The sequence below is a fragment of the Lygodium microphyllum genome, chromosome 16 (genome assembly GCF_053477565.2).
Source record: "Lygodium microphyllum isolate KBCC chromosome 16, Lygodium_microphyllum_v1.1.10, whole genome shotgun sequence".
In the NCBI taxonomy this organism is placed as follows: Eukaryota; Viridiplantae; Streptophyta; class Polypodiopsida; order Schizaeales; family Lygodiaceae; genus Lygodium; species Lygodium microphyllum.
Window position 1 is genome coordinate 64,048,013 of NC_141150.1, and position 18,212 is coordinate 64,066,224.

Here is an 18,212-nt window from a genome sequence, read left to right on the forward strand (position 1 = left end):
CAAAACATACCAACCGTCTAACATATCGCTCAGCTTCAGATGATAAACCCTGCTTAAGGCTTGCAGCTTTCACGACTTGGTAAACATTCCACCGCATGCTGCACCACGCAGAAAACATTTAGTGCATTTTTCAGATTTCCATGTGGAACACTACAATCTGCATAAGCAACTGCCATTAATCACACAAAGAATAGGTGTAGATCTTCACACAACTGCAAAACAAATCATTCTAACCTTGGCCTGCAAATTTTTTTAGATATGAAAAATAAAATGCATATGACTGGATACTCAAACAGCTATAAAACACAACCACATGAACTTACTCATATATCCAACGTCATGCGTCATTCATTATGAGCATGCTTGCTTGGTCATTACCAAACGTCTAATCTTGCATAATTGGTAAGACAACCCAATGCAATATACATATCTCAAAACAGTAGCACAAGATTGGCCAGAGAGCCTCCTATAACTGCATCTAGATGAACATACATGCAGGTGAGCACTTCCCCTTAAACATAATGACTGTCTGATACCATCACTGAAACTATTGTCTCCCAGACTTCCTGTCCAATCATGGAAAATGTTGTCTGAAAACCAATCACCAAATACTTGATCTCTAGGCCCATAAAGATCAGTCTCATCCATTATCAGATACAAGTATGTTCTTCTAATGCCAGTTCCATCTCTCGTACCATGTTCAGCCAATGATATGGTGTTCACATGTTAGGTCCAATCACTGACAGGGTCTCCTCATATTCCTTTGCACAAGAATATGGTCCATCATGTCCAACACCCGAATATTGTTAAACAAAACCTCTCTCGAGTGTTCCATCAAAGCCCTCCATATCATCATGTCCAATATAATTTTTTTTAACAAGACTACCCAGTCAAATATACATAAGTAAAAACAATCAATCTAATGTTTCTATGCTGAACAAAAGCTCAAAATTTTTATCATGTTTGAACCTCTCAGTCTGTCAGTGCTAGTCTGAAATCTAGTACTTGCTGGTTAGCAATTTGCTGGTGTTATGTGGCTCTCTACTAGCAATTCCACTTTTCCAACACCTATAACTATTAAATCAATGGACCTTGTCATGGGGACATATGTTTCTAATGCACATGTGAGTTTAAAATTCAAGTTTAGCATGCATTGTTGATTTTCTATGATCCTACTGCACATGCAAACTTCATCTCTACAGACATGGCAACCCATCTAGGCATCACGGAGGATGAGATGGGACCATCCCATGGGAGCGATTGGAATGGCATGCAAAGGCCATGCAAAGCCCATCACAACCCATATTAGGAAGCTTCGCTTGCACATTCAGAGAGTGGACAGCACCATTAGAGGGGGGTTCTTCATAGCACCATTAGAGGGTTGTGATGTATTGCCCAGTATGCCTTGGTGTCATCATGTACATGTAGTGATCGACTCCCATGACACAATTGTTACTCTTCAGCATAAGGGTAAGGACCATACATTGGATGTAAAATTGAAAGGGGAATCTCCCTATTGTAACTGCAACTGCCATCTTAAAAGTAATGAAAATCCTCTTTCAACGTACTTGATTTCTGTTAAGGATAAAGACAAAAATGAAAATGTTGGGAATGTGTCTAACTTGGATAAGGATCGCATTGCATTTCTATAAAACATATGCAAAGTGATTTCCTCGGTCACTTGTAGGCATAGTTGCCCGAAACGGTTTCAGGCTGCCCAAAACATTTCGGTCCCTAAACACATTTTGGGATAGGCATTTCGGCAAACAAAAGTTTTCACCCAATTTCGGATCATGAACATCATTTCGCCTTCATGTGCCTTCCAGCATGAGCATTTTTCCTTCTTTCTCCTATTGCCCACCCTCTTTCTCAGCTGATCACTCTCCCTATCTCCTTTTTGCTCCACATCCCAACCTGAAAACTCCACATTCCTCATCCTTCAGCTGCCCAATCCATTTCCTTTCCTGTCCATTCTATTTCTAGCTGTTTTTCCTCAAATTTGGTGCTGATTTTCACTGCTTCAGCAAGCAATCCCTCCCCTCTCTTCATTCTTCATTGTCCACACTGATTTGAGCAAGTTTTTCCCACTTTTGTTGCTGGTTTCCTCTATTTCCAGCAAGGTACAGCCCTGGTGAAGGACACATTTTGGAGCCACACGTGCATCGATAGCAACTATGGAGATAGCAGTGGCTCGAAGCGATGGGAATGCAACTATTGCCATGTCATATGCACGGGGAGTGTTACACAAGAGAAGAATCATCTTGCTCACATTAGTGGTAAGGATATTAATAATTGCCCTTATGTGCTTGATGATGTGTATGCCAGTTTAGAGCATTGGAGGCGGCAATGCCTTGTGGTTAGTGCACCACATGAGGATGATACTTCGTGGCCAAGTGCACACGTCCTATGGTTCCACCTCTATCCTCCTCCCATACATGGTAGTGCTCCAAAGAGGAATAGAGTGTGCATGGATGTTGGTAGCAGCACTTTTCCTAGTGCCAATGTCTCTTTGGATACAGATGCAAAGGCCACTCAGGCAAGTGCACGTGGTTATATTGAGGGTCACAAGTTGCTTCACGAAACCCTTTGTTGTTGGGTTTGACTCACGCCTACACTCACGGAGGAGCGTCAGTGATCTTCAGCAAGACATTGAGACACTTTTTACTCTCCATACGAGAGATTCCCCCCCCCCCCCCCAATATTTATTTCTTTTATTTTATGTGCCTATGTTACACAATTTGGGCACTTATGGTGTTTTACACTCTTCAGGTGTGAACACCCTCTTACAACCCTAAGGTTTAAGGGCTGTACTTTGTACTTGCACCTTACACTTCAAATTATTGCATTGGGTGTCATGCTATCACACTCTTCACTGTCAATTGTAATCTTAGCTGAGCTTCGATGATCTATCCTTCATCTTACATTTGGTATCAGAGCTAAGTTCAACTCAATCTTCTCTCTCTCTGCTCTACAACCAGCAACATTGGGTCCAGCTCTACTCTAGCTTCAACTTGATCAGCCTCAGGTCTACTCGCCAACGCCATCAGCAGCACCACCAACTGACGCCTGCTCCAAAGGTCGTCGCCTACTGCAGTGGTTGCTGCCAACTGACCAACACATGCACCATATACAACACCCAACTTGCATCTGAACCCACCAACTCCCTCTGGCTACCCTATTAGCACCACCATTGAGCAGTGCTTCACCTGCCCCAATCCGCCTACTAAGCCGCCTACTCAGCTATCTTTGCCACAGCCCTGTTTCTACTGAGCCGCCCACTCAACCATCTTCGCCACCAGCCCACCAAGACAGCTAGCAATTGAGCCACCAGCACCACCACCTGCTCCGCGAGGTCCTCCAAGTCCACCCGCCAAGTTCGAATCTACACAAACTATATCATAGGTAAAAAAGAAAAATTTATTAATTTTTTATTCAAATGTAATCCTCTGGAAGGGACTTTTGACGAAGCAAACAATCTCTGTTCCTACATGTATCTAGGGCACAATTATTCAAGAGATTTTGTGAATTGTGGGTCAAAAATCTGGGGCTTTTATAGTCAGCTCAAAGATTGGCAAATATGCATCTATGACACTTTGAAATAGACTCATTTCATCCATTTTGGGACAAGAAATTTTGGGGCTTTTGCATTTTTCAATGCTGTCGAGCATTTATTGCACCTTGGATAGCATGCATTTCAAACAGATTTGACAGAGTGTGATTAAATTTGCTAATTACAACAAAGTGATTGCTGTAATTTCTGGAAATTCTGAGATTTCCAGCTTGGTCCAGCTTGAGATATTACTCTTTTGCTCTCTGATCAGTGACATTTATCATGGCAAATCAGGGAGGTGATGTATTTACATATGTATCCAAGGAGGATAGGTTGGATAGCAACAACTATTCCCTATGGTCGTTTATGATGAAGAATGTGTTGATTGCAAAGAATCTTTGGGATTATGTGAGCGGTGAAGAAGTTAGGCCCAAAGTTGTGGCTCCTGCTACTCCTCCAGGAGGACATGGACAAAGAGCAACTCAGTCTATTGAACCTACTCCAGCTCAGCCGCTTCCCGAGAGATCAACGTGTAGATATCATAGCCTTTGAACAAGCTTTTATGGCTAGTGTCATGTCCCCCCTCTTGGATACTTGGAAGCTTTGATGGAGATAGAGATTGGGAGTGAGCAGCTGCCATTGACGACTGCTGTTGTGCTTCCTATGCTATTTGGAAAAACAGGATGTAGGAGATCTAGGACTCTTAGGTGGACTTGGCACTGGTTGAATGGTTTGCTCGAGGCTATTGGAAAATTGTGGAGACATCACATGCTTCACAGAGTAGCAAAAAACAAGGCATATGCAAGCCAAGAAGGGCAAGTGCCACTATTGCAAGAAGCCAAGATACTACATCACTAAATATAGAAAGCGCATAGCCAAGGGGAAGAAGAAGGAGTCAAGGATGTTTGTTTTTAATGTACCTTCTACTGCTACAGAGTCTGTGTCCTTTGGTGCAAGCCAGGACTATTGTTTTTACACATGCACTTATGACTCTTCTTGGGCTGATAGAGCATTTAGCTCTACTGAGGATGCGAGCACATGTTTTTTTGATAGTGGTGCTCCCAAGCACATCACATCTCGCAAAGATTTATTTTCTTCTGTTATTGCAATCACGATTGGCAAGTCTATACAGTGTGTCAATAATGCATCATATCCTCCTAGAGGCATTGGGGAGATTGTGTTGACAACCATTGATGGCTCTATTCTCCACTTACAGGATGCCTTGTTTGTGCTAGGCATAAAGAAGAATTTGTTATCTATTTCTTATGTGGCAACGTGTTGTTTGCAGGTAACCTTTGATGATGACAGATGTATGGTCAGAGATAAGGAACACATGACTTTGGTTTTAATTGACACTCTATATCATGGGTTATATGAGTTGGATGCTTGTTTAGTTGATCAGTCAGTCTATCTAGCATCCACTCTCACTCCTGCTATGTCACAGGTAGAGTTATGACATGCTCGCATAGGGCATGTAAAGTATGGTAGCTTAATATTTATACAACGTACACAGATGCTTGATGGTTTAACTCCCTTGGAGAGATGTCCTGAGCATATATGCGAGGGATGGATTTTAGAAAAAATGCATCGTTTTTCATTTACCCATGATCTTGCTTTTAGAGCAACTGTCAGATTATAGATCGTGCACTCAGATGTATGTGGCCATATGCAGACAAAGTCATTGGGTGGATGTTACTATTTTGTCACTTTCATTGATGACTTCACTTGTTTCTGCTGGGTCTACTCTTTGGTGGTTAGAAGTGTATGATGCATTGTTGGCTTTTACAGCACTTGCTGAAAATCAATCTGGCTACAGGGTAAAAAAAGATGCTCCATTCGGACCGAGGGGGGAAATACATATCTTCTATGCTGAATTCTTTTTTGAAGAAGAAAGACATTGTTCATCAGTATACTACTACTTATACTCCACAGCAGAATTAAGTTGCAGAAAGAAAGAATCGGTCACTCATGGAGATGGCCAGAAATATGCTGAAAGCAAAGAGCTTGCCACAATTTTTGGATGGAAGCAGTTATGTATGCTTGCCGTGTTTTGAACAGGTGTTCCACCAAGGCATTAAAGACGCCTTTTGAGACTTGGAACAGCCAAAAACCTTCTGTGGGACATTTTTGTACTTTTGGGTGTCTTGCATATGCACACATTCCCAAGGTACTCAAGAATAAGTTGGGTAACAAGGCTGTTAAATGCATTTTTGTGGGGTACAACAGTGAGAGCAAAGGATATAGATTAAATGATCCTATCTCTAAGAATGTATTTGTCAGAAGGGATGTGGTTTTCGAAGAAAAATCAGAATTATCCTTTGCTGGTTTTGAGACATATCAGGCTGCCAATCATGTATTTAAAGGGTTGCTCCCCATTTCTTTCGGTGATACAGATGGAGCTTCACCAAGTGAACTTAATGTTCAGCCAGCTGCTCCATTGGATAATGCAAAAAACCAGCCCACGACCGATCTGAATATTTAGCAAGGTGCTGAATTTGAAATTCAGCAAGAGCTTGTACATAGTCAAGAGGCTAGGCAGATGCCTATATGGTATTTACAAACTATGAAAGTTAGTTATTTGGATGCTCCTATTGCTGGTTGTGCTAGAAGGCAAGCTCGTATGCATGATGGTGCACATACCATAGAGTTTGTTATGGCAGCAGATACACTTGATGATGACGAGCCTAAATGTTTTGAGGATGCACAACATAGTGTGCATTGGATGGCAGCAATGCAAGCTGAGTTTGATTCCATCATAAAGAATCAATCATGGGATTTAGTGTCCTTGCTTGTTGGGAAGAAAGCCATTGGTACGAAGTGGGTCTATAAGCTGAAAAGGAATGCAGATGGATCCACTGACAAATATAAGGTCACACTTGTGCCCAAGGGCTACACACAAAAGAAAGGCATTGACTATGAGGAGACATTTGCTCCTACATCCCGCATGACTACCATTAGGTTTATGGTTGCTTTGGCTGCCCATTATGGATGGACTATGCATCAGCTTGATATAAAGACTACATTTTTACATGGGGAACTTCAAGAAGAAGTGTATGTATAGCAACCCATTGATTTTGCACTTGTGGGATCCAAACACTTGGTGTGAAAGCTGAAAAAGGCTTTATACGGCTTGAAGCAAGCTCCTTGAGCTTGGTATGCAAAGATTGATGCCTTTTTACTCTGCCAAGGGTTCATAAACAGCTCATCAAAGTCTACCTTTTACGTATGTAAAGAGGGGGGATCCTTACTGGTCATATGTCTATATGTTGATGATCTTTTGCTTACATGGACACATGCTAATCAGATTTCAGCATTCAAACAAAATTTGCAGCAAACTTTTGAGATGTCAGATTTGGGACCTTTGCACTATTACTTGGGCATTCAGTTCATTCATGATGCTAGAGGCATTGTTGCGAGAGTTGATGTCAGTGATGATTTTACAATTCGCGTTGGAAGAAGAGATTAAAAAAACCTTGCAACTCTTCTCAAGTGGGTGCTTCTCAAAGTTAAAATAGGGCAGACGGATCAAGAAGTATCGATGAGAATCAGTGACATCTGTGCGATACTTGAAGGTCTTGTGACGAATTCCTCTGCACACAAGTTGGACTTTGGCTCCTGTGAAATTGATTTTCATATATAAGAATTACTCATAGTCATGTTAATCTCAAAAATTTAAGCTATCTAAAGGTTAACATTACTCAAATATTGTCACAGTTGAGATACATTGGTAAACTTCTTGAGAGGTTTGGCTTACAGGATTGCAAGCCAATTTGTACACCAATGAAACCTTGACTGAAGTTGTCATTGCATGATGACAATGACTAGTTTGATATCCATACATATGCTCTAGCAGTTGGATGTCTTATCTACCTATGCAACACAAGGTTGGACATACAGTTTGCAATTTCAGCCCTGAGAAAATATATGCATCAGCCACACATGTCACGTTTGCAAGCTATCAAGTGTGTTTTCCATTACTTACAGGGTATTAGGACTCTTGGGTTACTTTATGCCAAGGGGGAACCATTGCACTTACATGCTTACAGTGATTCTGATTGGGCTGGTGATTATGATTCTTATCACTCCACTAGTGGCAATTGTTTCTTCCTTGGCTCATCTTACATCTTTTGGCTTAGCAAGAAACAATCCATTGTTGCCACATCGTCATGTGAAGCTGAATACAAGGCAGCTTTCACTACCACTGTTAAATGTGTATGGCTTAGACGCTTATTAGCTAATTTGGATGTATCTATCACAAAGCCTACTCCTTTGTTCACTGGCAAGCAGAGTGCCATTGCAGTGGCACAGAACCCAGTGTTTCATACACACACGAAACACATCAAGATTCACTATCACTTTGTCAAAGAGAGACTACATGCAGGTGATATCATCCTTGTCTACTATCCTACCACCAGTAATGTGGCAAACATCTTCACCAAAGCTCTTCCTTATGACAAATTTGAAGCATTTAACAACGCTTTAAATTCGATCTCCTTTGGTGGATGACCCTTGTATCTTGATCACTTCAGTCCAGGGGGGTTTGTTGGGTTGAACTCACACCAATGCTCACAGAGGAGTATCGATGATCTTCAATAGAATAGTGGGGCTCTTTTTACTCACCGTACAAGAGGTTTTTTCCCCCATATTTATTTCTTTTATTTTATGTGCATATGCTACATAGTTTGGACACTTATCATATTTTACACTCTTCGGGTGTGAACACCCTCTTACAAGCCTAAGATTTAAGAGTTGTACTTTGTACTTGCACCTTACACTTCAAATTATTGCATTAGGTGTCGTGCTATTACACTCTTCACTCTCAAATGTACTCTCACCTAAGCTTCCATCTATCCATCTCATATTTGCCACATATTGGGGGTGTGCAACCTAGTAGTAGCTCGTCAACAAGTGCATGTACCATTGGGATAGCAAGAGTTGCAAGAGAATCATTGGAAAGGGCCAGTATTACAGCAACCCTTCAAAAGCAAGCAAAGGTAGAGACTACTCATGAGATCAAGAGATTGTTTATACAATGCACCATCCCTTTCCATGTTGTACATACAAATAGATGGAAAAGGACCATTAGGGCCATCAATCAAATTAGATGTGAGTGGGAGGGCCCCTCCTATGAGGTTGTGCACATATGTGAGCTTGTTAGAGAAAAACAAGCTAGAGAGCTAGAGATACAACATTTAGAGACTTCTTGGCAGAAGTATAGGCACTATTTTATGTGATGGATGGACACATATGAGGAGGAGGAATGTGCATAATATCTTGGTGTCTTCTTTCAAAGGGACCATGTTCTTGTGTGCCATAGATACATCGGCAACAAGGACAATGATTACAAGTGAGTAAATCTATAGGTACATCAAGGTTGTCATTTTGGAGATTAGTGAAGAGAATGTAGTACAAGTCATCATTGACAATGGCAGTAACTCCATGGCGATGGGTGCTTTGTTAGAGAGTAAGTTCTCTAAGATCATGTGGACTCCATGCACATCAGTTTGTTTGGAATGTAGAGAATGCAGAGCAAGTCATCATTGACAATGACAATAACTGTGTGGTCTAGAGAGATAGAAGCATAGTAAAGTTTGTGACAAACACGCCTAGAGTGCATGCCATTTTTAGGGCAAATAATGATTTGGATCTTTTAAAGCCATCAACCACTCGCTTCGCTTACATATTTATTGTTGTGGAGAGTTTTGTTAGAGTCTGCCAAGGCCTCTTAAGGATAATTGTCTCTAGAGAGTGAGCTACATGCGATGAGAGGAAGCACGGTAAGGCTTTGACATTTATCAAAAATTTCATGGATGAGGCCTATTGGGAGGATGCAGCTACATTGGTAAAATTTTTAACTCCCACTTACACAGTTTTGAGGATCAATGATATGGAGGGTAGTACTCTAGGCCTTTTGTATAAGTACATGGATTGGATTGGAGAGGCACTCAATAGTAAGTCCAAAGAGCCAAACTCTACAATTTTGGATTTTCTAAGGTGCCATATTTTAGACTATAAGGAACAACTGAAACAATATTTTTCCTTGGTTGAGTTTGCATACAATAACATGGTGCATAGTTCTACTGGGAAGGTTCGTTTTGAGATTGTAGAGAGTGGAAAGAAAGTTCCATCAATCTTATATACAAAGAACACGGCATTTGAGACTAATACATATGTGGACAACATGGATGTAGCTTATCATAAAGTTAAACATGCACTTCAGAGATCACCCATAGTTTGTCAGGTATGAAAGGTAGGATATGCTACGGTACGATAAAATATGGTACTAAATGATACCTTAACATTTTATAAGGTATAGTACGATATTAGCACGAAAAAAAATATTAACTTGATTATTTTGGACTGAAGATAATAGAATAGATATTTCAATTCTAAATAATAATACTGTTAGAGTATATAAGATAAATACTTGAGAGTAACATGCCAAAACCTGATGTTGCATACGTAGCATGTGCTACTGCTACCTACAACTTACAACTACATAGATGGGAGTGGATACATCATACATGAATGATCATACAAATAAGATAAGTATGGGCTTGAGAGAGAAGGTTGAGAGAGAGAGAGAGAAGGTTGTGACGCGCACACATGAGGCTTGAGAGAAAAAGGGTGTGAGGAGAGAGAGAGAGAGAGAGAGAGAGAGAGAGAGAGAGAGAGGCTTGGGGGATAGAGAAATAAGAAAGAAAGAAGGAAAACAAAGAAAGAAAAAAGAAAAAAAGAAAGTTGTAGACTTAAAGGAGAGTGACCAAAAAGTGCCCATTTTTTTGTACTAAACCATACGAATACATACCGTACCATGCAGATCAGTTCGTACTATGCACGGAGACAACCCTATCATCCCTATAGACATGCATTAGAGTTTGCAAAGGGTGATTGGGTACTACTGCATTTTGAAAAGACTAGGCTGAAAAAGATGAAAGGTAAGGAGCACTTATATTCAAAGCTGAGTATGCAATATTATATACCCTTCCGAGTATTGGAAAAGATTAACAATGTAGCATCCACATTGGTGGATACAAAATGCCTTTCATGTGAGCTTATTGCAACCTTTTCATGGTAATGTGCCAAAGAATGTATCAACTAAAATTCAGCCAGAGGTTGAGGAGCTAGAACAGATTTTGATATCTGATCAAATTTTGCCACATAAAGAAAGGAAGACTAGAGGTAAGGTTTCCACAAGGTACTTCGTAAAGTTTCAAAACTACTCATCAATGGATGCCAAATGAATGGAAAAGGGTGACTTGGCAAACCACCCTTAATTGTTGCAACTTCACCTCGAGACATTCAACTAGATCCAAGTTTAGATCCAACTCTTTCACGTTGAGCAGCGCAAGTACCAAGAAGTCCAGAGCATTGCTTGAGGCTCAAGGGAGAGGTAGCACTTCCACTCCTCTAGTAACAGACAACCCATGTATATAGTGGATCTTGGATGTATTCAGCATGTATCCAAGGTACTGTTTGTTGACAACATATTTGCCATGAGTTTGCATCAATTATCAGTGGTTTTCGGCTGAGTTTTCCTAGACAATACTATTATGTAATGCCACTGACAGTTCAGCAATGGTTTATGCTCAGTTTATGCTTTACTAGAACAGCATTAGTCCATATCTCAATGCACTTCAACCTTTGACAATAGAAATTAAAGAAATACCACAAGGCGTGCTAGTTGTTGGGGCCAATCGGGTGTCGGCTGCCCAAGATTATTTGGTAAAGTTTTAATTATAAATTTGTCAATTTTATCACCTACTGTGAATTACCACCCTATTCCAAAAAGGAAGACTGGTTTCAGACCTGATTTTGGCAACCAGCCATAAGCACTACTGCTACTAGATAAGATGCAGTGACAATCAAGATGGAAGCATGCAGACCCAGATGCTGTAACATCTCTAAAGAATTACTACACCTTTGTGTCTCTGATCCTGACTAAGAATACACCACGCTCACCAAACCTGTCCACTTTGGACCTCAGCCCAGAATGCATACAAAAAAGGCACCTGGGAAAACACAAAACATAGCAGCACCAGCACTCAGATGCCCATAAAACAGCCTGCACATTCTGCAATATGACTTCAGCAAGCTGGGAATCAACCAGAAGCAAGCGACACAAAAACAGTGTCAAAGTGAAATAGCTTGCCAAAGCAATAGATCATCTGGATCAGCTTCATAACACCTCCCAAAGGCACCAAAACCTGGGGAAACTAACAAAAGGAAGCACGACTGCTCAGTCTCATAGCAAACAGCAATGCACTGCTAAAACACACCTTCTTCCCTCTCAAAGCACCTCGACTAATAAAAGGTATATGTTCCAGCTTTGCAATAGTCCACAGCAAACTCCAACCACCAGGTTGCAGCCAATAACAACAATCCAGGAGCAGATCAAAGAGTGCTCCCTCTAGCCTTTACAAGAAACCAAATAGAAAAAAGAAACTTTACATTAGCTGGAGTTAATGGAGTGAACAACAAGGAGGCACACTACAAGCAGAGACTCAAGAAATGTTGAAGTGCCAATGCATTGGCTCCGCACCCAAAACCACCAAACACTAGTTAAAGTGTCACGGGACGATAAATTTTAAGATGCTTTGTTGTTTAGCACATGTGATGCACATGGCAATTATTTCATGGTAACATGCCAAGGACCCCAAGGATGCAATGGGTGCCAAAGGCAAAACTTGAAATAAGTTATGCCTGACAGGTAGCAGGTGGTACCCGGTGTCAAATTTTGTCCTAGATCAATTTATTGGCCACTAATGTCCGTGGTGACATTCGAGACTAGGCATTAATTAATTAACCAATGCCAATCTAAGGGCTAATAACTACTTAAGGATAATTGGAAGACAAATTGGCCTCGCCAATTTAATTATTGGCGCGTGAAATTATTTTTTTGAGCACTAGAATAAGTATTAAATTACTTTAAATTAATAAGTTGGCTAATGCTTGGAAATGGGATTGAAAGGCTAACACTTGGCAAAACGTGCCCATGCAAATGAAGAAATGTTTCTAGGGATTGGCAAAAGTCTATTCTAGCCATTATGAGAGAGAAGGAGGTTGTCAGAGCAAGGAGAGGCTGCTAATGTGATTTGCAGCTACCAAAGCATCAGTCCTACAGTAAGTGACAACAATTTAGAGTGCTCCAAGAGCACATGACAGTAGCCCAAGGTGCTTCTGGTGCAGGTGATAGCATGCAAGAGGAGGCAACAGTCTTTCTCCTTATCCTAAGCTCTAGGTGATAGCTTTCATAGACGTTTGAGTAGTGCAGCAGTAGCTTTTCAACGTTTCTCACAATGAAACTCTCAAATTTTTCTCTCTATAGCATTCTCTCTCATACCCTAACCATCTCTCAAGTTATCTCAGCATTTTCCAACAATTTCATCTATCAAAGAAAGAGATTTCAATCAATCTCTGCTATAAACTCTAATTTACAGTAGATATTAGGGGTAACAAGCTAAGAATGAGGGGATTAGACTAGAGCTCGGTTCTTCTAGGTCTCTTGAAGTTGATGACCAGCAAGAGAAGGGGGAATTTGATGATTAGTGTAAAGATCAGCTGAGGACAATAGCTGAAATGGTAATGCAATTGGAAAACGATGCTGAGTGCATACGCTTTTTGAATCCCTTAAAGGAGGATAGTAATAGCAAGAAGAGAAAATCATCTTCAAGAGGTTTGGGACAGCAAGATACATCGAAGGAAGATCCAATACAACAGCATGATGTTCCAAACGTGAATAGTGAGCATAAGCAAATGATGCTAGTGGGGCAATTGATGTATATGCAAGGCCAACTTGGAAGTGCCAATCCAATGCCTTTTGGACAGTAGGGCATGCATACAATCATGGACCAACCATGATACTTCGGTGATGGCATTAGTTTCCATGCTATGGTGAACTTGGGCCCACATACAGGGATGTATGGCACAACTCCTTACGGTATGCAACAACCAATGTGTGGTGTGCAAGGCCTAGTGTATCTGGGTATGGTTGGTAATATGCATAACCCTATGTATAGCAATATTGGCATGATACTGGGGCACAAAGTGGCAAGTTTGGCAACGCATATATGTAGCCCACTATGTTTGAGACTCATATTATTAATGTTGGTCATGCAAATGCTCCATATAGTGTTGGTCATGAGAAAAAATGCTACTAGTAATGCATGCAATGTATGGAAAAATGTATCTTGGTATGGCTAGTAGTATACAAATTCCCATGCACAGTCACATTGCAATGGTCCAAAGTATGCAAACAAGAATGCTTCCTAATGCATCTACTGCTCTTAGCATATTAAGTGCACATGAGAGTCTAGTCACTTGGATGCAATGTTGCATATTAGTTAAGTTGGAACTATAGCAATGTTTCATATTAGTAAAGTTAAAGGTAAAGTTTTCATATGCTTCTTGGTGAAGCTTTAGCATTGTTTCACCAATAGATGCAAGTGGATGAAAAAGCACAACTTGGCACATAACATTTGATTAAATTATTAATCAAATATGCAAGGTTATTTAGCATATGATACACATGACAATTATTTCATGGTGACAAGCCAAGGACCTTGAGGATGCAGTGGGTTTCGAAGGCAAAAGTTGTAACAAGTTATACTTGATAGGTACTAGGTGGTACCCGATGTTAGATTTTGGCCTAGACCAATTTATTGGCCACTAATGTCAGTAGTGACATTAGAGACTAAGCATTAATTAATTAATTAATGTTAGTCTAAAAACTAATAACTACTTAGGGATACTTGGAAGATAGATTGGCCTAGCCAATTTAATTATTGGTTGGTGAAATTACTTTTGAGCACTAGAATAATTATTAAATTAATATTCTAAAATTTGATTTAATAAGCTGGATAATGCTGAAAAATGGGATTAGAAAGCTGCCACTTAACAAAACTTACCCATACAAGTGGAAAAAACGTTTTTAGGGACTGGTGGAAGTCTATTCCAAACATTGTGAGAGAGAAGGAGATTGTTCGAGAGCAAGGAAAGGTTACTGATGTGACTTACAGCTGCCAAGCATCAGTCCTACAATAAGTGACAACAATTTGGAGCCCTCCAAGAGGAAGTAATAGCATTCGGGTGCATGTGATAGCATACATGAGAAGGCAGCTACCTTTCTACTAGTCCTAAGCTCTAGGTGATAGCTTCCATTACTGCTTGAGCAAAGTAGCAATAGCTTTTCAACATTTCTCACAATGAAACTCTGAAATTTCTCTCTCTACAACATTCTCTCTCATTCCCCAACCATCTCTCAGGTTATCTCAGTATTTTCCAAGGGCCTAGGACTTGAATTCCAACAGCTGAAATTGAGGAATTTCAAAAAGATTTAAGAGGCCAAACAACCCATATCAAATTTGGGGCTGAATTTGTCTTTCAAGGGGCAAGGTTAAAGGCCAATCCTAGTAAACCAAGGGAAAAATTGGTTTGGAGGTCAATTTTGATAGCAAGAGGCACTTGGATTAGCTGAGGAGATCAAAAGATTTTAGTTGTACTCCATCCATTTGCAATAAAAGATAAAGAAATACCGCAAGAGACACCAATTTTAGAGTTACCAAGGTATCCAATGTCCAAGATTAAGTGATAATATTTGCATTTTCAATTTATGTGAATTTTATGCTTGTTATAATTGGTGTTAAATTAGGTTAATTACCACCCTATCCGAGAAGGAATGCTAGTTTCATAAAGACAATGAAGTATTCTAGTAGGAGCACAAGTCCAAAAACCCTAAAGTAACAAGCCAATGTCAAGGTGCACAAGATCTCAATGGCCCACTAAACTATCCATAGCACTTCTATATGGCAAAGATACACTACAAGTTTCAAACAAAGGTGACCAGTTACACAATTGACATATTCCAAACAAGTATTGCAAATGCGCTTCCTTTCCTTTAGCTAGGGAATGTCAATTGGGATGAGTCAATAATAACAAGAAATCGCATTCATTACATTGCGTGTGCTTTTTAGATAAAACGCACTAACACTCTCAAGCACATGTATAGATGGTTGAATACATGGTAGTTACTATACTATCCTAATATAGTTTGAGGATATGGTCAATCGTTGGTGCAATGGTACACAGTCATACACAAGGTATCAATATATGGTTTGAACCCATGTACACACAATGAGCTCCTTCCTTATGTGCCTAAGGTTACAAAATCGCCTTTAGTTCACATTAATCAGTTTGTAATTTGTATTTTCAACAAAAAGAGAGAGGTGTTTTCCATGAAGTACCTTCTTCATGATAAGTAGCCTTGTGGCTTTTTAGAAACAAAAAGAGAGAGGGGCCCTTCATAAAGTGCCTTCTTCCTAACGAGAAGCATTGTGGCTTCTTAGGTTATTTCCTAGCTCTCGCTTTGACTTTGTACATTCCAATATTTTCTAATCCATCAATCTTTACAAAAAAGGCAACAAAGTGCGAGTGAGAAAGAGAGAGAGAGAAAGAGAGAGATTCTCAAAATGTCTATGAGTGTGATAATTGATTTCAAAATACCACAATCTTTTCGTCTCTCACACTTGATTTGCCTCTTGGCTAAAGATCCTTCACTTCACTATTTGGCATCCCCCTAACTCTGAAGTGGAGGCTAACTCATTGCAAGCTGAGGTTTTGGCCACATCTAGATTGCTTGACGAGCATGATGAGCACATGAAACATGATAAGTTTAATAGGATGGCACAACTAGGTTTAAGGGCCATATGACATGCCGTCATTCAACCTCAAGTTTACTATTTCCACCATATTCGTCAGTGCTTTCACGTTACTTGAGATTACAAACTAATTTGGTGGAGGAACAGCTTTGGCAACATTTCCTTTTTCCTGCATTTCAGGCTTTATCCCAATAGTAGGATTAGGTTTTTAAGTGCTTGGATGATTTCACAAAACGATCAATCAACCAAGTTAAAGCTAAGTGGCATCATTTGTTGCTTCAATTGTGGAGGTCTAAGCTTCCATACCAGCCTAAGGAAAATCTTTAATATGAGGGCTTCTTATCGATGGTCTTGCCACATGGGATATACTACATAGTCGCAAGATCTCCAGTGGTAGATGTGTCTTCTATACTGCATATAATGAGACTCCTATTCATCCTTTTATTTCTTGCCAAGCTGCTAGATAAATGTCAGCTTTCATTTCCGGAGTATGGACTTCAATGACACGTCACCATATAATCATCCACTCTAGGGTTTTGGGCAAGAAACCATCCACAGCCACTTTAAAAATCAAGATTCAAAGAATCCTTGTCTTTTTCATTGTTTGCATTGGACTGGTCTTTGGCACGTCTAGCAGACCTGCAATGCATTATTTTTTGTTCAGCCTCAAAGTATCATTGGTCATGTGGGCCATATTCAAGGATTGTTATTACAGCAAGTTAGCTCCATGGTTTCCGCTGCCCACTCTAGTGGTGGCTATGATGGATTCTTCTATAGGATGCATAGAACTGTATAGACCTTTCTTATTGGTCATGTGACAGGAGGCCCCATTATCCAACACCCATGAGTCAATGGTAGATTCTTCTTGCACCGAGGAGCACACTTCCTCAATGGTCGGTGTGATCCCTAGAGAGGTGGCTGCTCCATGGATGGGTATCATCTGCTCCACCTCGGTTGAGCCCCCTTTGTGATCCCCTGCTTCTATCCTTGTTGGCTTGTGGCTCAACGTGTTGTTTCTACAAGTCTTTGAGTTTGTTTGGTTGGTCAGAAGGCCCTTTGTAAATATTTCAGTTCATTACTTCAAACTTCTTTGCAAAAAAAACTACGAGTGTAACTCAATTTAAATTCAGTTAACTGTTTAATTTGCATTCTGCATTCTCGACATCTCTGTTTTATCTGTTACTCTGTGAGCAAGAAAACATGTAACGGAGCAGGAAAACATGCAGGCTGCAAATTAAGCAGTTAACTGAATTTAATGAACTATACATCCTTTTGAAGTGTGTTTTTATAATACGAATTTTTAATAAAACCTTCGATACAAGACGTATAGCATTGAGCTCCAAATTTTAGGTTGCCTTGGATTCCTTGTGTACTTAAGGCTTATAACAAGGACATTTAAAACCTGCGACATAAAGTTAACCTGTGAAATTGAACTTCACAATATGTTCAGAAAGTGTGCTGTGACATAAAGTTAGCCTATGGACTTGAACTAATCTGCTTCTTATTCATTTGTTGTAGAATTTGTCCACATCACATGCAATGACACTTATCCCTATCCATAAGAATGTCCCAAAAAACAAACTGTAGCTGTGTTCTACTAGACCTGCACTTCACTTTATATGTATCAAGCATCTTCTCTGCATCCAGACTTGCTTGTCGAACCTCTTTGGACGTAGACACTAGTCTTGGAAACTTGCATGACTGTAATAATGGAAATTCTTCTGCTTCAAGCCTTGCTAGAGGAGCAATGATATTTTCATATGTTGCCTGCAAATTTGAAATTAGGAGCAAGTTGTGTCAATGTCAAAAAGGTTTGTGCTAAGGAATTGAACAACCTAAAAACTCATCCAACAAAAACCAGTAATAACCACAACCATTCTCAAGAAAAGGATGCAAGGGATATGTCGCAGATAGTATCTTTCAAGTACATTTGGCAAAGCTACAAAGAGAAAAACAAAAATATCATTCTATTAGTTAAAAGCTCAAAAGGGCAACAAAGTATTGTT

At 40.0% G+C, this 18,212-nt stretch overlaps 1 protein-coding gene across 3 annotated transcripts in view; it reads right to left on the bottom strand.

Annotated features, from left to right (window-relative positions):
- Positions 1-18,212, bottom strand: part of LOC148022917 (Zincin-like metalloproteases family protein) — a 127,509-nt gene that overhangs the window by 86,000 nt on the left and 23,297 nt on the right. For 2 of the 3 annotated variants that reach the window (XM_087695853.1, XM_087695854.1), the window contains exons 3-4: positions 17,810-17,973; positions 11-98 (exon numbers count right to left, since the gene is read on the bottom strand). In XM_087695853.1, coding sequence (XP_087551979.1) covers positions 11-98; positions 17,810-17,973 — 252 coding nt within the window. Of the gene's footprint in view, positions 1-10; positions 99-17,809; positions 17,974-18,212 lie in introns of those variants that run through there. The other variant, XM_087695855.1, reaches the window with a different exon arrangement.